The 23057-nt window shown below is 37.7% G+C and overlaps 1 protein-coding gene across 1 annotated transcript in view; it reads right to left on the reverse strand.

Moving 5' to 3' along the window:
* Nucleotides 1-23057, reverse strand: part of CNTN5 (contactin 5) — a 650920-nt gene that overhangs the window by 180566 nt on the left and 447297 nt on the right. The window contains exons 11-12 of the mRNA XM_040257782.1: nucleotides 7911-8038; nucleotides 5184-5359 (exon numbers count right to left, since the gene is read on the reverse strand). Of these exons, the coding sequence (XP_040113716.1) occupies nucleotides 5184-5359; nucleotides 7911-8038 (304 nt within the window). The remainder of the gene's footprint in view (nucleotides 1-5183; nucleotides 5360-7910; nucleotides 8039-23057) is intronic.

Here is a 23057-nt window from a genome sequence, read left to right on the forward strand (position 1 = left end):
GGTTGGTTTAACTCACTGTTTATATATATACATATAAATAAAGTTGAATGCTAACATATAGTAGGTGCTAAACTAATTCCTTTCTTCACTTTTCTCTACAATGATTAAAAAAATTCACATTAATCTATCTCCTTTATGGTCTCAAAAAATATTTGACTGTAATTTAAGAAATAGTAATTGCTTTTTTATGGCATATTTTTTGTTACTTTATTTTCTATGTCATTTTAACATTTAATAGAGACCAGAACAAAATCTTTCTTTTATTTTTATTTCCCACAGTTTATAGACAAAGGCTGAACATGAAGAGGTCAATGAATGTGGAAAGGGTAAATGTTGAGAATCAGCATAATGCATTTTAAAGATCATAGTGTATTTAATATTGTTACGCAATTTAGTATTCATGTGGCCTGGAAAAGTCTTATGCTTCTGTTTCCTCATTTGAAAATGGGATTGAACATGCCATCCCTAGTCTGCTTTCTTGAGTATATTGTTATAACCAGAGCATTGAGTAAATACAAAGGACCATTCAAATAGTGCACTTTGATTTGGTTGCCCATTTTGTTGCAGTTTATCACATTTAGAGAGTTCACAATGAAAAAGGCAATTCTTTGGCCAGCCTTCCTGATCACAAATATTTGGCTTTCTTCCTCTGTCCCCCAAAGAGTAAAATTACAGGCTTTCATGATATTCAGTGCAAATGATCTTTATGTATTGTAAAGATTAAAACTTGCTTACATCTTGAATGAATAATTAGGAATTTCAAGTCTCTGAAAAACAATGTGCCAGCACAGTTCTCCATTAAGATTATGGGTTTGGAGTCAAATGACCATGTTTAGGTGCTGTTGAGACACCATGAGACTATTAAGAGAGTCTCTAAGACCTCTAACCAACATGGACAACTGTTTCAAAACACAATTGTGTCAAAGCACAGTTGCAAATGCTTTATTTGATAACTGAGTGGTTATTTGAGGCAGTTGCTTATAATGGTCAATGTCTCATTATAACCTCTGTGTATATGTGTGTGTGTGTATGTGCACACGCTCAGTCATGTAAGACTCTTTGTGACCCTGTGAACTATAGCCCACCAGGCTCCTCTGTCCATGGGATTTCCCAGGCAAGAATACTGGAGTGGGTTGTCATTTCCTTCTCCAGGGGATCTTCCCGACCTGGGGATCAAAAAGCCTGTGTCTCCTGTGTCTTCTTCACTGGCAGGCAGATTTTTTACCACTGCACCTGGCAAGCCCCAACCTCTGCTTAACCTGCTTGGAATGAATGTAAAGTCGGCGAGCTATTCAACCCCTGCTCCACAAGGCTGTCAGAATTATCTTCCTAAAGAACAAATCTGAGTCACAGGGCTCCCTGCTGTATTCCAGATACAATCCAGATTCCATGGCTTGAAAGTTAGTGTTTAGCAATGAGGACTCTGCTGTTCACCTTTAAACGCATCCAACAAATATTGCCTTATCCTCTATTCTGCATCCTCAGTATACCATCAGGGCTATGGTTCCTCACTGTTCCTGAGAGGTGCTCTGAGCTCTCTGCTTTGTTTTTGCTTCACCCGCTCACTCTGTCTAAAATGTAGTTTCTCCTCATAACCTCTTGGCAAAATCTTAACAGTCCAGATCCAGTTTGAGTACCAAGTCCTCCTGCCAGCAGTAGGTAGAGCTCCCCAGTGACAGCACTCTGATAGAATATTTCTAGCTGCCTGTGCCCTTAAACTGTGTTCTTTTAGGGGAGAAGGGCCATGTCTTTAAGCTTGGATTCCCCATAGCACTTAGCTTGTAAAATTGAATTTAAAGTGAATCTTAAGAATAGCCTCACTAATTTGCCACCTTTGGTTAGCTTGTATCATTGCCAAAATGTGATTTGGGTGAATTGGATCAAATGTTTACAGACTAATTGATTAGTTTTGACCCTTTCAACAAAGACTTCAGTAATGGATTCACTCCAAAAATCAGTTAAATTGCTGGGTTTGTAAAACATGGCCAAAGTAAAGAGGCAAGAGAAATAGAAACATTTTCATTATAGATTTCAAAGCAATAGCTATTATTCTTTTAACCTGATGTGATGATATGTTTATTTATTCACTCTCTTGAAATGCACTTCAAATGCAGTATTTTATTTAAAACATAATTATACCTTGCCAATGCATGTTATAAAAGCTACACGTAAAATTCTACATAGACCTTTGTCTGCAAACCAGTGGCTGTGTATAAAAGATATCACTGTAACTGGTTGAAAAGTAGAGAACTTCATGAAGCTATATTTTGGCATTACAAAAGGGAAAAATATCAACACAATTGGTATCTTTTTGTTTTTTCAAAGATTGGTTGATTCATCTGACACTATGCAGTGTTAATGTGATTAAAAATACACCTATCTCCCCCTTTCTCTTCTGATTCATCCTCATTCAATCACCCACTGGTGAGTTAGCCCAGGGCAGTTAATGTAGAGACTTCTCCAGTCAAAGGCATACTCTTTTCCTGCCTAAATCCCAAATCCTGCTGGACTTCCTACTCTGCTGGGCCAACCTAGATCCTTAAGATCTCCTTAGTGGCTCTCTTCTGACACACAAGCAAGCCACAGACCACCCCACCAGTCTTTCCTCTGAGCCCCGGCCTGCCCTCTTGTCCCAGAGTCTTCAACTGACTTCTCAAACAGGTTTCCACATGTTCAGCTGCTGCTGCTAAGTCACTTCAGTTGTGTCCGACTCTGTGCAACCCCATAGACGGCAGCCCACCAGGATCCCCTGTCCTTGGGATTCTTCAGGCAAGAACACTGGAGTGGGTTGCCATTTCCTTCTCCAGTGCTTGAAAGTGAAAAGTGAAAGTGAAGTCACTCAGTCATGTCTGACTGCAGACTACCAGGCTCCTCCATCCATGGGATTTTCCAGGCAAGAGTGGGGTGTCACTGCTTTCTCCACCACACGTTCAGAGGCCTTCCCAAATCTCGCTTCTTTATAACTCTTTCATCCCTCCTTTTGAAACATGTTATTTCTCAGATGTATTATTTCACAAGGAGAAAGGCAGGATGGAAAAATAATGCTTTTCTTTTTCCCTCTGACTTTCAAAGTCACAAAATTGGATTCTCTCTCAGGTATGTCCTTAAAGCCAGCCAGGACCCAATCAGTCTTTGAGGATATTCAGAAAAGGGGAATAGACTATTTCCTTTAGACCTTGCAGTTTTGAAGCTTCTAAATACTTTAGAAAGTAAAAAAAAAAAATCTATTATCTTTTTTTCTTAATGTACTAAAGCGATAAATCCTAGATGATCTTAAAGCTAAATATTTTTCTTTCTTCTCAATATAATAACTTCCTCTATTCTTCTGTTCTATAGTTTATTATCCCTGTCTACAAACTGAGACTAATTTATAATGGCTTAAAGCAATATGAGTTTACATGGAGCAGGGAGTCAATTTTGTACTTCTCAAGGGCAAGAACAATATATGTACAAAGAGAGATAGAGCAGGTGTTATTAATTGCCAACCTTATGAAAAGGATTAAAGGTATTTATTGATACAATGACTGGACATGAAACTAACATGGATATCTGAGAGAGAAAAATAAGAATTCACATAATTGTACCAAGACCATTTATTGATTGATATTTTAAAATAAAAAAAGCACCTGCTTCTATGAAGTGAAAATTCATTTTAGACATATTTTTGTGTCTGATCACTCAAAATAAATGTTTACAGAAAATCCTTAGAAAGTATATTTTTGTTGGAGTATTTGTTGTTTTCAAATGTAACATTTTAATGTCATATTTTTCTGGTTTTATTTTATGACATTCATAGCATAAAATTTGTTCATAGTCTTGAAGAAATGATCAACTCAAGGTAAATGAAAATCACAAATTTGAGGGAAATGAGTTTAACATGTTCAATAAATTTTGTATATAACATAATCATTGCTAATTAAAATTAATTTACTTAATGAAATGTGAATAATACAGTTGGTAATTATTTCTTATTTATGCAGTCTCTCTCATTATTTAAAAATAAATCAGGATGAAAAGAATAAGTTAGAAGAAAATTTTTAATTTTGTTTGCATTGAAAAATGCAATAAAGTTCATTCTTACTATTCTCTTAATATAAATTTATCAAATTCTAGTGTGAGAGGGGGTCTTAGAAATTATCTGGCCCAACTGCCTCACTTTAGTTCTCTATGCGATCAATGCCCATGCAGGTCAAGTAACTGGATCTGTGTTACATAGCTGATTAAGGATTGAGCTGGGACTTGATCCAGAAAATTCCTGACTTTGGGTCTAGGACTTTCCCCACTGTATCTCATTACCTTTAAAATAAAATTCAATCCAAACTGAGTTTTTTATGTTTGGGCTCACCAGAGCTGTGGCTTTCCAGTGCTTCCTACAGTGTTTAGAGAAGGATAAACTGATATTAATAAGCATGTGGCAGCATTTTAAATTGGATTTGTAGGCGTAAATTGCACTTGGATCCATCTCTTCTGCCAATATTGAAGGGATATTGCAGCCAGAGTCTCTCTGCCACTCTAGTCCCATCATCTTTCTCTCCACTTGTGTCACTCTTTTGTGTCTTAAACAAGCCAGTGTGGGGAAAAGATCTTTTTTCCAGTTCTCTGTTGAGTTAAGACACTGTGATGGTACTATAGGATTTGGTTGAAAAGATTTCTTACTCCATTTAGTAGATATATAATAGAAGATATTACAGGAAAAGATTTGGCAGTTGAGAAATGAGCATGTCTGTGAATGTTTATCTAAGGCTACAGCATTTCTGACTTTGGGTTGCAAGTTTAAATTCTGTAGCTTGTGAGAGATTAAAGAATCTCCAAGCATTACTATTTCTTCAAGAACAAGCATGCTTATTTCACTTATTCATTGTATCATAATTACTAAGAATGCTTTAAATAATACTAGTCAGCTGATGTAGCTACATAACATTTGAGAAGTAAGGTGTAAATACGGACAGTACTAATCAAAAGAATACAAGTTGGAAAGAAACCAAATTTGCATAATGAAGTATTTCCAATATCTTACTGGGAAGTTTTAAATAAGTATTACTTTCAGTTTGACATAACAGAGAATAATGAAATAAAGTAATTTGAACTTTTTCCTAAATATTTCATCAATAAGAACATTTTTACATTTGATTCTAAATTTCTAAAAGTATTATTATTCAAAGAACAAAATTGTATTAACTTACGGCCCTGATGCTTTCAAAATGTCCACCTTCCTTTTCGAAATCGATAGGCTGTCCTTTTAGTGTCCAGTAGAAAGTGACATCCAAACTAGGATCGTGAATTGCTTTGCAATTAAGGACAATGCTCTCTCCCACTGTTAACTCTGTTTTTTTAGGAGTAAGCTCTATTCTTGTAGGTTCTATAAAAATAAAAATACATTAATTAGCATAGCACATAGTTTTCCCCTGCATTCTGTATTTTAAATAATAGAGAAAAATTAAACAAGGAATCTATGTAATATAGTTGCTCCAGGTATGTATCTTTTAATATACTATTATTAATTGAAATATCTTTTATTGTATTTAGGGTATTTTACTAGGTATTTATTTGTAGAGAACTGATGATTTAAAAGTCACTATTAAAAAAAAACTGTTGAGCTATATACTTAAAAAAAAAAGTCACTATTCCCATTAACAAGTCAGCTTGGATGAAAAAGAGGGAAGACTATACAACTAGAAACAGCATTTGGCATCCTGGAAGGAGAAGTATTAGAAAATAGACTCAGTAGCTTTCCTGTCCACCTTCAAGGATCATCAACCATAGAAAGGATTTTTACACTAAAAAAAAAAAAAAAAAAAAAGCCTCACATCAAAGGAAGAATAATTCAAGCAAGTTCACTTCTTTAAAGGGTATAGGAAGAACCTCCTTTCAAATTACTATCTTAACAAAGATGAAACTATACTACTACTGCTACTGCACCACCTTGTATTTGCTTTATAGTTTACAAAACCTTCCTGTAAGTAGAGGATAGAAGAGGCACCTCTGGCTGATTATAACCTTTCACCTCCGATAGCTGCTTTGACTGAGATCTAAACAAAGGCAAAATGGTGAATAGAATTTTTTTGAAAAAACTTTAATTTTTAAAAGATAGATATATTTTTACTGGATGTAGAGCAACTTTAAACCAATAAATGCTAAATACCAAATGTACATCTAAGGGATATTTAAGCTAATGATCAAATACATGTAATATTATATATATATATGTATATATTTGAATAAGTAGGGGGATGATGAGAGAAGGCAGTGGCACCCCACTCCAGTACTCTTGCCTGGAAAATCCCATGGACGGAGGAGCCTGGTGGGCTGCAGTCCATGGGGTCGCAGAGAGTTGGAAACGACTGAGCGACTTCACTTTTGCTTTTCACTTTCCTGTGTTGGAGAAGGAAATGGCAACCCACTCCAGTGTTCTTGCCTGGAGAATCCCAGGGATGGGGGAGCCTGGTGGGCTGCTGTCTATGGGGTCGCACAGAGTCGGACACGACTGAAGCGACTTAGCAGCAGCAGCAGCAGGGGGATGATGCAGACAGGATTTTGATTTTTTTCTTTTTTCCTAATTAGATTCCTGATTGTACATGACTCAAGAAGCCTGGCACAAATGACTAAAAATTAGCCTAATTTTCCTATTCCAGCTCTATTGTTTGCAATAGCATAGTCTGATGAAGCACCATTGTTAACCATTGATTAAGTTCCTTCTAAGCAGTCTTTGAGAGGAAAGAGTGACACCAGGAAAAGAATGTCACTGTAAATATTAACATTCTGGAACTCAGATATTTTGTGTGGCATTCTAAATTCTGGCTTCATCAGAGAAGACACATAATCACAGCATACTGCAGTTGAAACTTTGTGACAACTGGAATGTTCTGAGTAACTAAACATTCCAGTTAACTCATGATTAACAGAAAGCATTGTTGCTATTATTAAATGAAGAAGTCTGTGAATTCTGCTTTGCCTCACTATGGAAAAGATTATTTAACACACACTAAGAATGAGACTCAAACTCGAAGACTGAGTTGTGTTCCAGTAATGTATGCTTTAAATGAAGACATTTTAAAAATTATATTCCTTTCTTGCGTAGATGTTTGCCTCTTTTCTAAAATATGAGTGTTGGCTATTTTAATTGCATTTCTATCTCTAAAGAAAGAGAAAAAATAACATTTTATATTTTTGTGGCCAAAGTATGATTCACTGTATACTACATGCACAAATGGAAAAAAACGAGTGATATACTTTGTTGTGAAAAGCATTCCTTTGCCAAATGAAGAGAGTGTTTAAGACAGAAGATTTTCTTATAACTTGACAAGTAGTCTCAAAAGAAGGTTCTAGATTTGAAATCTAGTTCACTTTAGAACTAGAAAACTAGCAGAAACATTTAAGCAGTAACATTTATAATACTAAAAAATGACAGTGTATAAAAATTCCACTGATGTCGACATCAAAGAGTAGCTCTGGTGTTGCTTCATCTAATGCATATTCCAACACCACATGTTCATATATCTTTCTGCTTCTCTTTTTTGCCCCAAATTCCCAGTTGAAGTGGTAACAAAGCAGTATTACTGATTGATGCTAAAATTAATCTTGGTTGAGGAAAATATTTTTATTCTGTTGGCATACTTTAAATTTTTGAGATATCAAGTAAAACTTCAGAAAGCTTTCTTTACTCTCCCATTTTTTTTTTTTGTTCAAAGTGAAATACTTAAATTTCTACCAATAATATGTTCTTTTCTTCACAGTCCCTTAAATAATGGAAAGGGACACTTTGACTGTGTTTGTCCTTTATGTGCAATTATATTTCATCAACAGAAGCATGTACACATATACAAGCAAACACATACATGCATGTTACATTTATTCTCTTTTGGATAAGGCCATGAAACTATGCTTATAGAAAATTCACCACATTTTCTTACCTTTTACAGATACTGTAGCTGTGATTTCAGCAGAGCCAAAGACATTTTCCCCTCGGCAAACGTACTTTCCCTCATCTGATTTAGAAGCATTTAGGATCCGGAGACTCCCGTCTGGAAGAATAGCTATTCTGAAAATCATTAAAGAGAGTTTTTTTTTTTTTTTTCCTGCTTTACTGAAAATCATCTAAGTGGTAAGAAACTCCGATGAAGTCTGAAACCACTTCCAAGGTAATAATAAATAAGATAAAGATCATTGTGAAAACATGCAGGGAGAGTAGAAATATTTTGCCCTTCAAAAAATTATATAGTAAACCCACATACCTTCTTATAGTTAAAAGGGTTTAGGGAGTTACAGGTTTTCTTTGGACACATTTATGACATTCATTTTAAAACTTGTGGAAAAAAAGGTGACCCTGAATTTGGTTATTAAAACATACTATAATAACACCCAGTGATATTTTAATATTAAGCTTGAGGTATTTCACCTCAAACCAAGAATGACCTCAAAAATCAAATATAAAAAGAAATAGCATAAAACATAGAGGAGGACAAGCACAGAACATAAAATTAATTGTATACAGCCTTGAGATGATTTATGGTGGTTTCTCTGCAGTGCAACCTGTGTAGCAAGGGCGTGACAATGCAACCTGAATCCTGGAACCTGGACTGCTCACACTGCACTTTTCAAACAGAAAAGCGTGATATCTAAGTTTGCATTTGGGCTCTTTTGAGACCTTTATTATAAGTGGACCTTGAGCTTTATATGAAGGTGAGAAATTAGAGCATTATTAAAAATTTTAGAAGTTTAGTGAAAATGAGATTGACATTCAGGATTACCGTATTCTCCTGTGTATTCATCATTCCAGAAATATACAGATTTCAAACTTAATTAGAATTTTTGTCCTTTTCTCCCTTGTATGCTCCTGAAATATAATCTGTTATTTTACCAGTGCATCAGCCTACTGAAGCAACCTTAGGCATAGCAGAGATGGCTGTTGTGATTTACTTGATATGCCACTAGAATTTAGACTGCCTTCTTTTAGGAAAGGAGTCTGTGCTACTTTTGGTAGAAAACCAAAGTGCTCACCTAACTTAAAATTCTAAAATTGGATTCTCCTGGTTCTGAAAAGAATAGTTTATTCCATGACATCATGAAAACATTAAACTATTTAAAGTATAAGAATAATGGCTAATTCTGTTTAGTCAACATCCTATATGTTATTTTTAAATTAGTATTCAATTTTGCCAATCAATCCAGAACTGATGGCTAAGGACAGTATTGAAATTTTAACAACTGGATTAGATACTAGGCTGCTGAATATTGATTATTAATTTTCCTGACATTGTCGTCCATAAAGAAACCAGTTTAAAAACATTATGCTCCTTTCAATATGGATCAAATTTGATTTACAATGTGTTGACAAGGGAGACAAATTTAGAAGCAAGCCAAACCTAGGAATAGAAGATTTGACTGTAATTTATATCTAGGAGGGATAGTAATGAGACATTTGGAAAAAGCAGTGGTCTCTAAAGATATACCATCTATTTAGGATAGTCAATGAAAAATTCTGTTTATTGTTTAGGACTATTTCTATAAAGATAGAATATAATGTATTTATTCCATTTTAGTAACAGAAATATACATGTTACAAAAAGATGTATTTGAAAGCAAAAATTATACTCTTTATAAACAAACGAGTCTTCTCTTGTACTAATGACATACTTTATTTAAATACAGCTAAATTACTACAGTTTGTGAGATTGTTAATATCTTAAATATGTCTGGATTTTACTTACTGGTATAAATTCTAATCTAGCAGGGGAGAAGTTTGGCTTAAAAATTCACCACCTTTAAGAAATAAATGTATCTTAGATACTGGCAGTATTTCAACTCTTGATTTAAGATAAGTCCTTTCTCACTGACAGAAGGCAATATATTACAAAGATAGTTTATGAACACTCCTGTACTTTAGGCCACTGATCCATTTGGAGGATGAAGAATTTTGAATATCATGATGTTTTTAATCTGTCAATTGGCAGTGTCATTTAACCAAAAGCCTGTCTACTGGTTGAAGTTGCAAATCCTTATCAGATAAACTATTTTTTTTTTTTTTTTTTAGAAAAGAGAAAAAAATAGAATAGACAATGAATGCAATTAACCTTATAATGTCTGGCAATTGCAAACATAAATACTTAGATAACTGAATGTTTAATTAATATTTCTTTACAATTTCCTGCTTCTTTATCTTCTTCCCTGTGCTATTACCATGTGATTCCTACATTTGGAATCTTCAGATCTGGAGACCAATTCCGCTGAGCCCTCCTTCAGCTAGCAGTGGGATGCTAAGTGAGTGGTAAAGTGAAGGTCTATTATAAAATTTTAGTAATGCATACCAGCATTCTAGCACTTAGAATCAAGGCACTCTATTCTGGTCTCTAAACCTTTCCCCAAGTTTCTGTCTGGACCTGGAAATGTCTTGCTTCTCATCTTGCACTTAATTATTGGATCTCTGTCTTGGTAACTCATCTAGTACCACAGTCTAACTAGGACACCATGATGTTTACCCCTATCTTGCAGGGATTTATTGCTAAATTACTTATGCCAATCCAGATCTCCAAATTTCAGGACCATTTTCTGGACTCTCCATTTCCATGTTTGACTCACTTGTCAGTTAACACAGCCTAGTCTAGACCCTTCCAAGTGCTTGTCTGGGAGTATAACCTATATGTGCTTAGTCACTCAGTCGTGTATTACTCTTTGTGATCCCACGGATGGTAGCCCACAAGGCTTATTCTCCGGACAAGAATACTGGAGTGGGTTGCCATTTCCTTCTCCAGGCAATCTTCCCAACCCAGGTATTGCGCTTGTCTCTCTCGGATCTCCTGCATTGGCAGACAGATTGTTTACTGCTGAGGCACCAGGAAAGCCCTGTGTCATATTTGAGTGGATATAGTATTAGGGAATCATTAATCACAAATTAAGACTATGTGCTGTAAAGTCAGAGAGGGTTACATTCAAATCACTGCCACTGACCAGTACATATGTGATCTTATGTGCGTGCACTCACCTAGAGCCAGACATCCTGGAATGTGAAGTCAAGTGGGCCTTAGGAAGAATCACTATGAACAAAGCTAGTGGAGGTGATGGAATTCCAGTTGAGCTATTTCAAATCCTAAAAGATGATACTTTGACAGTGCTGCACTCAATATGCCAGCAAATTTGGAAAACTCAGCAGGATCGGAAAATGTCAGTTTTCATTCCAATCCCAAAGAAAGGCAATGCAAAAGAATGCTCAAACTACCACACAATTGCACTCATCTCGCATATTAGTAAAGTAATATTCAAAATTCTCCAAGCCAGGCTTCAGCAATACGTGAACCGTGAAATTCCAGATGTTCTAGCTGGTTTTAGAAAAGGCAGAGGAACCAGAGATCAAATTGCCAACATCTGCTGGATCACCGAAAAAGCAAGAGAGTTCCAGAGAAACATCTATTTCTGCTTTATTGACTATGCCAAAGCCTTTGACTGTGTGGATCACCACAAACTGTGGAAAATTCTGAAGGAGGTAGGAATACCAGACCACCTGACCTGCCTTTTCAGAAACCTGTATGCAGGTCAGGAAGCAACAGTTAGAACTGGACATGGAACAACAGACTGGTTCCAAATAGGAAAAGGAGTATGTCAAGGCTGTATATTGTCACCCTGCTTATTTAACTTCTATGCAGAATATATCATGAGAAACGCTGGGCTGGAGGAAACACAAGCTGGAATCAAGATTGCTGGGAGAAATATCAATAACCTCAGATATGCAGATGACACCACCCTTATGGCAGAAAGTGAAGAACTAAAGTGGAAAAGTTGGCTTAAAGTTCAACATTCAGAAAACTAAGATCATGGCATCTGGTCCCATCACTTCATGGGAAATAGATGGGGAAATAGTGGTAACAGTGGCTCACTTTATTTTGGGAGGCTCCCAAATCACTGCAGATGGTGATTTCTGCTATGAAATTAAAAGACACTTATTCCTTGGAAGGAAAGGTATGACCAACCTAGACAGCATATTGAAAAGCAGAGACATTACTTTGTCAGCAAAGGTCCATCTAGTCAAGGCTATGGTTTTTCCAGTAGTCATGTATGGATGAGAGATTTGGACTATAAAGAAACCTGAGCACAGGATTTGATGCTTTTGAACTGTGGTGTTGGAGAAGACTCTTGAGAGTCCCTTGGACTGTAAGGAGATCCACCCAGTCAGTCCTAAAGGAGATCAGCCCTGGGTGTTCATTGGAAGGACTGATGTTGAAACTGAAATTCCAATATTTTGGCCACTTGATATGAAGAGTTGACTCTTTTGAAAAGACTCTAATGCTGGGAAATAGTGAAGGCAGGAGAAGAAGGGGACAACAGAGGATGAGATGGTTGGATGGCATCATCAACTCATTGGACATGGGTATGGATGGACTCCTGCAGTTTGTGATGGACAGGGCAGCCTGGCGTGCTACAGTTCATGGGGTCGCAAAGAGTCGGACACGACTGAGTGACTGAGCTGAACTGAACTAAAGTCACCTCAGTTGTGTCTGACTCTTTGTAATCCTATGGACCATAGCCCACCAGGCTCCTCTATCCATGGGATTCTCCAGGCAAGAATACTGGAGTGGGTTGCCATCCCCTCCTCCAGGGGATCTTCCCGACCCAGGGATCAAACCCTCATATCTTACATCTCCTGCATTAGCAGGTGGCTTCTTTACCACTACTGCCACCCAGGAATCCCTATGTGTGATCTTAAAACTATTCAATCTTTGTTCTTATATGTATTACTACCATAATTATATCGAATTAGTTCTTTAAAAGTATTAACCTCATATTATATGTTAACTGTTGTGTTTTTGTGCTGTGTGTAGGCAGTAATTGAACATTTACACAAATATTTAAGTCAAATATATGACAAATTTTGAAAGAGAAAAAGTGGTGCCAGGGAGAATTTCTACTACTAAAGCCTTAATTATTTTGGGTGTTTGATGAGTCTTTTTCTGAGGGAAGTATGACACTGAAACCTGAGGAGTGAGAGAGAGTTAACTAGGAAAAGATTGGGGAAGCACAGGGAATGACACTGCAAGGCCTCCAGATAGGAAAGCCCACACGACCTCAAAGAGCCAAAGGACCAGCTCTGATGGAAGATAAAAGGGGGAACTGAGGCTGGCTCAGTGGTAAAGAATCTGCCTGCCAAGCAGGAGACATGGGTTCCATCCCTGGATCTATAAGATCCCTGGAAAGGAAAATGGCGACTCACTCCCATAGTCTTGCCTGCAAAATCCCATGGACGGAGGAGCCTGGTGGGTTACAAAAGTGTCTGAAGTGACAGCAGCTAAACAACAACAATAGGAATATAGTAAGTTCACATGTTGAAAGTATATAACTGAAAAGTACTTTCTCCACTCAGCCCTTTCTCATCCCACCCCTATCATGGGTCAACTACTGATCTGCTTTTTATCACTGGAGTAGATTTGCACTTTTCCAAAGTGAAAGTGAAAGTGAAGGCACTCAGTCGTGTCCCACTCTTTGCAACCCTGTGGACTGTAGCCCACCAGGCTCCTGTGTCCATGGGATTTTCCATGCAAGAATACTGGAATGGGTTGCCATTTCCATCTCCAGGGGATCTTCCCAACCCAAGGATCAAACCCAGGTCTCCTGCATTCCAGGCAGATGCTTTAACCTCTGAGCCACCAAGGAAGCCCACTTTTCCAAAGTTTTATGTAAATAGAATCTATCCGCATGTACTCCTTTTTTGTTTTTTATTTCACTCAGCATAATTAAGATTAAATTGACTGTCATCCCTGTTTCAATTACTAAGAATCCATTCCTTTTTATCGCTGAGTAGTATTCCATTGTGTATAGATGGCACAACTTTCCTATCTTTCACCTTTTGGTGGATGCTTATGTTATTCTCAGCTTGTGACTATTACAAATAAAGCTACTGTGAATATTTGTAAATATGTATTTTATTAATATTTATTTCACTTGGATAAATACTTAGAACTGGATGACTAGATCATCTGGCTTGTGTTTCTGTTTATATGTGGAATTTAAGAAAAAATACAAATGAACTTATCTACAGAACAGAAATTGAGTTACAGATATAGAAAACAGCCTTATAGTTACCAGTGGGTAAGAGGAGGGAGGGATAAATGAAAAGATTGGGACTAGCTATGGGGTATGAACATAACTACATATTTATTTAGCACAGTGAAAGTGTGAGTGGCTCAGGTGTGTCTGATTCTTTTTGACCCCAAGGACTATAGCCCACCAGATCACCTCTATCCATGTAATTCTTCAGGCATGAACACTGGAGTGAGTAGCCATTCCTTTTCCAGAGTATCTTCCCAACTCAGGGACTGAACTGGAGTCTCTCACATTGCAGACAGATTTTTAAATGTCTGAGCCACCAGGGAAGCCCTTTTACTTTTACTAGTATATGGTTGTCCAATTGTTCCATGCCATCATTTGGAAAAGACTTATCTTTCCTCCATAGTCTTTTCATCATTGTCAAAAATCAACTGGCCATGTAAGTGTAGGTCAACAAATGCTTAACTCTCTCTGCTGGTCCATTGATCTACTAGTGTCTTGATTAGTGGAGCAGTGTGATCTGTCTTAAGGTCACATGAGATAGTTCCTTCTACTTGCTCTTATTTTTCAAAACTGTTTTGGGTATTCTATATTCTTAGCATTTCCATATAAATATTGTAATTACCTTCTCAGTTTCAAAAAAAAAACTTACCAAGATTTTGATTTTGAGGAATTTCAGTGAATATACAGCTCAACTTGAGGCCAAATTAATGTTAACAATATTGTTTTAGAATCCATGAACATGACATGCTTCCTTTTATTTAGTTCTTTTAAAAAATCTCTCTAAGTAATATTTTTTAGTTATCAGTCTACTTGGACTGCAAGGAGATCCAACCAGTCCATTCTGAAGGAGATCAGCCCTGGGATTTCTTTGGAAGGAATGATGCTAAAGCTGAAACTCCAGTACTTTGGCCACCTCATGCGAAGAGTGGACTCATTGGAAAAGACTCTGATGCTGGGAGGGATTGGGAGCAGGAGGAGAAGGGGACAACAGAGGATGAGATGGCTGGATGGTATCACTGACTCGATGGATGCGAGTCTGAGTGAACTCTGGGAGTTGGTGATGGACAGGGAGGCCTGGCGTGCTGCGATTCATGGGGTCACAAATAGTCGGACACGACTGAGCGACTGAACTGAACTGAACTGGACTTAGATACCTTTTGTCAGATTTATCCTTAGACTTTTTGTTGCCATAGTAAAGTACTACTTTTAATGTAATTAATTATTGTAATTTCTTATTTAATTACTATTTAAAATAATAATTACATGAGAAATATGTAGCTTTAAGAAGCTGTACAGTGATATCCCTTGTATGCTTTTTTTTTTTTTCAGTAACTCTTTATGGTAATATGTTGCCATAAAGTGTAGTATAGCCAAAGGTATAGTATAATATTACAATCAGGGTATTGATATTAATATAATCAATTGATCACATTTGGACATTCCTAGTTTTAACTTATTCATTTGTGCGTGCTTTAATTTCTGTACAGTGTTTTCATTTTGTGTTTGTGTATCCATCACCACATCCAAGACACTGAACAATTCTAACACCATAAAAACTCTTCATTTTTCCTTTTACAGTCTCAGCACCTTCATTCTACACCACCGCCACCATCCCTAGCCCCTGGGTCTAATTGCAGCCAACCACAAATTTTGTCTTGTTACTTTTTTTCATTTCAAAAATTATACACAATTGAAATCTTATGTAACTTTGGGGGGGCTGATTTTTTTCACTCATTTAGCTTAATTCCTTGGAGAATCATCCAAGTTGTTGTATGTACTAACAGTTTATTTTGCTGCTGCTACTGCTAAGTCACTTCAGTTGTGTCCAACTCTGTGCGACCCCATAGATGGCAGCCCATCAGGCTCCCCTGTCCCTGAGATTCTCCAGACAAGAACACTGGAGTGGGTTGCCATTTCCTTCTCCAATGCATGAAAGTGAAAAGTGAAAGTGAGGTCGCTCAGTTGTCTCCGACTCTTTGCGACCCCATGGACAGCAGCTTTCCAGGCTCCTCCGTCCATGGGATTTTCCAGGCAAGGGTACTGGAGTGGGGTGCCATTGCCTTCTCCACAGTTTATTTTACTGCTGACTAATATTCTATGGTATATATATATATATATATATATATATATATATATATATAGTAGTTTTTTAAACACTCACTTGTTGAAGGACATCAGGGCTGATTATAATTTTTGATATTACAAATGAACTTCTGTATGCATTTCCATACAGGGTTTGTTTGACTCCACCTTCAAGGTAAGAGGGGCAACTGTGAGGATATACCCCTAATCCAAGGTAAGGAGCAGTGGCTGAGCTTTACTGGAGCAGCCATGAAGAGATACCCAACGTCCAAGGTAAGAGAAACCCAGGAAAGATGGTAGGTGTTGTGAGAGGGCATCAGAGGGCAGACACACTGAAACCTTAATCACAGAAAACTAGCCAATCTGATCACATGGACCACAGCCTGTCTAACTCAATGAAACTGAGCCATGCCCTGTGGGGCCACCCAAAACAGACAGGTCATGGTGGAGAGGTCTGACAGAATGTGGTCCACTGGAGAAGGGAATGACAAACCACTTCAGCATTCTTGCCTTGAGAACCCCATGAACAGTATGAAAAGGGAAAATGATAGGATACTGAGAGGAACTCCCCAGGTTGGTTGGTGCCCAATATGCTACTGAAGATCAGTGGAGAAATAACTCCAGAAACATTGAAGGGATGGAGCCAAAGTAAAAACAACACCCAGTTGTGGATGTGAATGGTGATAGAAGCAAGGTCCGATGCTGTAAAGAGGAATATTGCATAGGAACCTGGAATGTCAGGTCCATGAATCAAGGCAAATTGCAAGTGATCAAACAGGAGACGGCAAGAGTGAACATCAACATTCTAGGAATCAGCGAACAAAAATGGACTTGAATGGGTGAATTTAACTCAGATAACCATTATATCTACTACTGTGGGCAGGAATCCCTTAGAAGAAATGGAGTAGCCATCATGGTCAAAAACAGAGTCTGAAATGCAGTACTTGGATGCAATCTCAAAAATGACAGAATGATCTCTGTTCGTTTCCAAGGAAAACCATTCAATATCATGGTAATCCAAGTCTATGCTCCAACCAGTAACACTGAAGAAGCTGAAGTTGAATGGATCTATGAAGACCTACAAGACCTTTTAGAACTATTACCTAAAAAAGATGTCCTTTTCATTATAGGGGACTGGAATGCAAAAGTAGGAAGTCAAGAAACACCTGGAGTAACAGGCAAATTTGGCCTTGGAGTACGGAATGAAGCAGGGCAAAGGCTAGTAGAGTTTTGCCAAGAGAATGCACTGGTCATAGCAAACACCCTCTTCCAACAACACAAGAGAAGACTCTACGCATGGACATCACCAGAAGGTCAATATCTAAATCAGATTGATTATATTCTTTGCAGCCACAGAAGGAGAAGCTCTATACAGCCAGCAAAAACAAGACTGGGAGCTGACTGTGGCTCACATCATGAACTCCTTATTGTAAAATTCAGACTTAAATTGAAGAAAGTAGGGAAAACCACTAGACCATGGAGGTATGACTTAAATCAAATCCCTTATGATTATACAGTGGAAGTGAGAAATAGATTTAAGGGCCTAGATCTGATAGACAGAGTCCCTGATGAACTACGGACAGAGGTTCGTGATATTGTACAGGAGACAGGGATCAAGACCATCCCCATGGAAAAGAAATGTAAAATAGAAAAATGGCTGTCTGAGGAAGCCTTACAAATAGCTGCGGAAAGAAGAAAAGCGAAAAGCAAAGGAGAAAAGGAAAGATACGAGCATCTGAATGTAGAGTTCCAAAGAATAGCAAGGAGAGATAAGAAAGCCTTCTTCAGCGATCAATGCAAAGAAATAGAGGAAAAGAACAGAATGGGAAAGACGAGAGATTTCTTCAAGAAAATTAGAGATACCAAAGGAACATTTCATGCAAAGATGGGCTCGATAAAGGACAAAAATGGTATGGACCTAACAGAAGCAGAAGATATTAAGAAGAGGTGGCAAGAATACATGGAAGAACTGTACAAAAAAGATCTTCACGACCCAGATAATCATGATGATGTGATCACTCACCTAGAGCCAGACATCCTGGAATGTGAAGTCAAGTGGGCCTTAGAAAGCATCACTACTAACAAAGTTAGTGGAGGTGATGGAATTCCAGTTGAGCTATTTCACATCCTTAAAGATAATGCTGTGAAAGTGCTGCACTCAATATGCCAGCAAACTTGGAAAACGCAGCAGTGGCCACAGGACTGGAAAAGGTCAGTTTTCATTCCAATCCCAAAGAAAAGCAATGCCAAAGAATGCTCAAACTACCACACAATTGCACTCATCTCACATGCTAGAAAAGTAATGCTCAAAATTCTCCAAGCCAGGCTTCAGCAATATGTGAAACATGAACTCCCTGATTTTCAAGCTGTTTTTAGAAAAGGCAGAGGAACCAGAGATCAAATTGCCAACATCCACTGGATCATCGAAAAACCAAGAGAGTTCCAGAAAAACATCTATTTCTGTTTCACTGACTATGCCAAAGCCTTTGACTGTGTGGATCACAATAAACTATGGAAATTTCTGAAAAAGGTGGGAATACCAGACCACCTGACCTGCCTTTTCAGAAACCTGTATGCAGGTCAGGAAGCAACAGTTAGAACTGGATGAGGAACAACAGACTGGTTCCAAATAGGAAAAGGAGTACATCAAGGTTGTATATTGTCATCCTGCTTATTTAACTTCTATGCAGAGAGTACCTCATGAGAAACGTTGAGCTGGAAGAAGCACAAGCTGGAATCAAGATTGCCGGGAGAAATATCAATAACCTCAGATATGCAGATGACATCACCCTTATGGCAAAAAGTGAAGAGGAACTAAAAAGCCTCTTGATGAAAGTGAAAGAGGAGAGTGGAAAAATTGGCTTAAAGCTCAACATTCAGAAAACTAAGATCATGGCATCTGGTCCCATCACTTCATGGCAAATAGATGGGGAAACAGTGGAAACAGTGTCAGACTTTATTTGGGGGGGCTCCAATATCACTGCAGATGGTGACTACAGCAATGAAACTAAAAGACGCTTATTCCTTGGAAGGAAAGGTATGACCAACCTAGGTAGCATATTGAAAAGCAGAGACATTACCTTGCCAACAAAGGTCTGTCTAGTCAAGGTTTATCCAGTTTATCCAGTAGTCATGTATGGATGTGAGAGTTGGACTATGAAGAAAGCTGAGCGCCAAAGAATTGATGCTTTTAAACTGTGGTGTTGGAGAAGACTCTTGAGAGTTCCTTGGACTGCAAGGAGTTCCAACCAATCCATCCTAAAGGAGATCAGTTTGGGTGTTCATTGGAAGGACTGATGCTCAAGCTGAAACTCCAATACTTTGGCCACCTCATGTGAAGAGTTGACTCATTGGAAAAGACCCTGATGCTGGGAGAGATTGGGGGCAGGAGGAGAAGGGGATTACAGAGGATGAGATGGATGGATGGCATCACCGACTTGATGGACATGAGTCTGAGTAGACTCCGGGAGTTGGTGATGGACATGTGGCCTGGCATGCTGCAGTTCTTGGGGTCGCAGAGTCAGACACCACTGAGCGACTGAACTGAACTGAACAGGGTTTGTTAATGAACCTACATTTTCATTTCTTTGGCATAAATGCCCAAGATTATAATTTCTGGGTCATATAATAATTGAATATATAGTTTTATAAGAAATTTTCAATTGTTTTCCAGAATATCTGTATCATTTTTCCTTAGTAGTAGGAATGAATGCCTTACCCAGCATTGGGTATTTCTACTAATTTTTAAAGTCATCTTGTTAGGTATATAATAATGTCTCATTACAGTTTTAACTTGTATTTCTCCCATGGTTTATTATGTTGAATATAGTTTCACATATTTCTTTGTTTTCTATGTATCCTCTCTGGCAAATTACAGCTCATTCTTTTGCCTGAAATTTTCTTGCTTCTCTCTAGTCTACAAAATAACATATTTATTCCTTAGTAAAGCAGTTGAAACTGAAAGTGAAAGTCTCTCGGTCGTGTCCGATTGTTTGCAACCCCATGGACTACAGAGTCCATGGAATTCTCCAGGCCAGAATACGGTAGTGGGTAGCTTTTCTCTTCTCCAGGAGATCTTCCCAATCCAGGGATCGAACCCAAATCTCCCGCCTTTCAGGCGGATTCTTTGCCATCTGAGCCACAGGAGAAGCCCAGAACAGTTGAAAGTCTTTACCAAATGATCATTACTTCAAAAAGCCCTGCTTTTTGTGCTCTGTTCTGCAGGTCTCCAGACTCTTTGTAATGCATTTTAAATATGTGTGTTTTATTTCATTTGTGGCTGTACTAATAACTCTAAGTGCATTGTGAAAGTGAAGTCACTCAGTCATGTTCAACTCTTTGCGACCCCGTGGACGGTAGTCCACCAGGTTCCTCTGTCTATTGGATTCTCCAGGCAAGAATACTGGAGTGGGTTGCCATTTCCTTCTCCAGGGGATCTTCTTGACCCAGGGATCGAACCTAGGTCTCCCACATTGCAGGCAGATGCTTTAACCTCTGAGCCCCAAGTGCATTTTAAACATATAATAATTAGGTATTGTGGCTTCTCTGGTGTTTCAATGGTAATGAATCCACCTGTCAATGCAGGATACACGGTTCTCTCTGGGTCTTCTTTGAGAAAATCTCTTGGAGAAGGAAATGACAAGCCACTCCAGTTTTCTTGCCTGGGAAATCCCATGGACAGAGGAGCCTGGTGGGCTGCAGTCCATGGGATCATGAGAGTTGGACACAACTTAGTGACTAAACAACAACTATGATTATAAATAAAACAATATTTGATTTTCTCCTTTCACCTTACTCATCTTCTAATGAATATCTTGCATTCTCCTGAATTATTCAGACTTGTATTTGGAGACTGTTGTTTTAGTCATAAGACCATGTGCCTCTCAGTACTTATATTCTTACTTGTTTATCTTGGTCACTAGCTTGCTCACCTGAACTCCTCCTCAGTGCTCTTTACTTAGGATTATTCCTGCCTTTGCTTTTTACTTCCTCAGAAGAAAAATAGCATTTGTCACATTTTTTCTCAGTCTATGATGTCTTGTGAGTTTTCTCATAAGACATCATCCACTCAGCACTAGAATTTCAGCATTTTTAAGCTATCTTGTTAAAACTTGAGAACTAAAAAAAAAAAAAATTGATTCAAATAATAAAAAAAAAAATACAGTGTTGAAAATAATATAATGGAATGTTATAACAATCAGTCAACCCCAATTTATCCCTTCCATTATACATACAAAAGTTTCTATCATAAAAATATAATAAAAAATTGCTACTATTTTAATACTTTCAATGACACAGTTATAAAACTATTTCAAAATATCCTATAATAAAAATGTACAATTAGTATGAGAAATAGGTACATTTATGATTTTAGATAAAATTTGGGATGACAACTTTAAACAATAAGAGAGGCTGGGCTCTACACAGGTCTTAAAATGGTTATGCTGACGCTGAACATTTACTGATCACATTTTATGTGTCAGGTATCATACTAATCTTCCACACCTTATTTCACATAAGGTTTCTAACTATTATGTTAGTTGAATATTGTTAACCTCATTTGCTAATGAGAAAACTAGCATTCCTCATCATTTATTGCTTTATTCAAGGCTCTTCAGCAAGTGGCAGTGCCTTGATTTCAGCCAGGCTCTTTGAGTGGTTATTTGCTTGCTTGTCAGTATCTTCCTGCTTCATTTGTAACCTCTTTCCCTTACTTCAGTTACTTCATAACTCCACAATAGCTGGCACTCAATAAATGATGATGGAAATAAACTGGATGTACTTAAACTGCTTTATCTTACAGATGAAGATACTGATGTTGAGAGCACTTCAAATCACCCTTCAAAAAATAAAATGATATATAGCTTGTTTTGATAATATTTATTGTGGCCCTACAATTTGCCAGGCCCTGTTAAAAAATTTTAATACATTTTAATTCTTACTAAGATCCCAGGCATAATTTTACTCTCATTTGATAAAAGAAAAGGAAGAAAATGAGGCAGCAGGGGCTAAATAACTATCAAGATTTTAGAGCTGGTCTGCTGGATTCCAAAATTCATACTTCACTTTCAGTTATTATAGTTGACCCAAAGTAAACATCAGAAGAAAGCTTTGCATAAGATCACAAGCTTAGTGGCAGCTTTGACCTGCAACAGAAGCTGACAGAGTGGAAATCCAAGGGTAACAAGAGAAGACACATGTTTCCTACAGATGGTGGAAAAGAGAAATTCACACTCTATAACTTGATCAGTAAGATTTTAAAAAAGCTAAGGGCAATGTGCACTCAAGGAGGGCTGTGCTGTCACCATGCTCTTCCCTTCAGACGCAGTTTAGCTGGAATGGAGAAGGGAAGTGACCCAGAAAGACGTGTTCGACAGCCGTTAGAAAGCGAGAGAGAAAGCTTAAGTGCAGAAGTTACTTTAATTAATGGACCTCATCCCTGGCTCTGAGCATCATATAAGGAAACCGAAGAAACTGCAGGAGCTTTTATGCTGAGCCATTGAATCATGTCAGAACCTGCAGGCTCTGAAGAAAGGGAGAGGTGGAAGGGGGGAAGCCTCCTTGCCAGAGATATTAATAGATATTGGAAGGTGTCATCATTAACAAAACAAGACATAATAAAGCAAAAATCCCAAACACACACTTGTATCGTCCTCTTTCTGAAGGATATCACTACAAGCATTTGTCACAGACACAAACAACATAGGCTGAGCTATAATCAATCGTTTTCCTCAAATTGGCTTCCTACACCAATGTTTCTTATTTTAGATGAATTTGTAAGGAAAATTCTGAATGTTTATGTACATTTTTTTTTGTGTGTGGAGACACTATGTAACTTTCCTCAACTTCTCAGGGAAATCTGTGATAGAAACAAAATTAGGAACCATCGTAAAATCTTTTATTTTATAGATGCCATAACTACACAAAGATGGAAAGCCAAG

This window comes from Oryx dammah, unplaced genomic scaffold, assembly GCF_014754425.2.
Source record: "Oryx dammah isolate SB20612 unplaced genomic scaffold, SCBI_Odam_1.1 HiC_scaffold_17, whole genome shotgun sequence".
In the NCBI taxonomy this organism is placed as follows: domain Eukaryota; kingdom Metazoa; phylum Chordata; class Mammalia; order Artiodactyla; family Bovidae; genus Oryx; species Oryx dammah.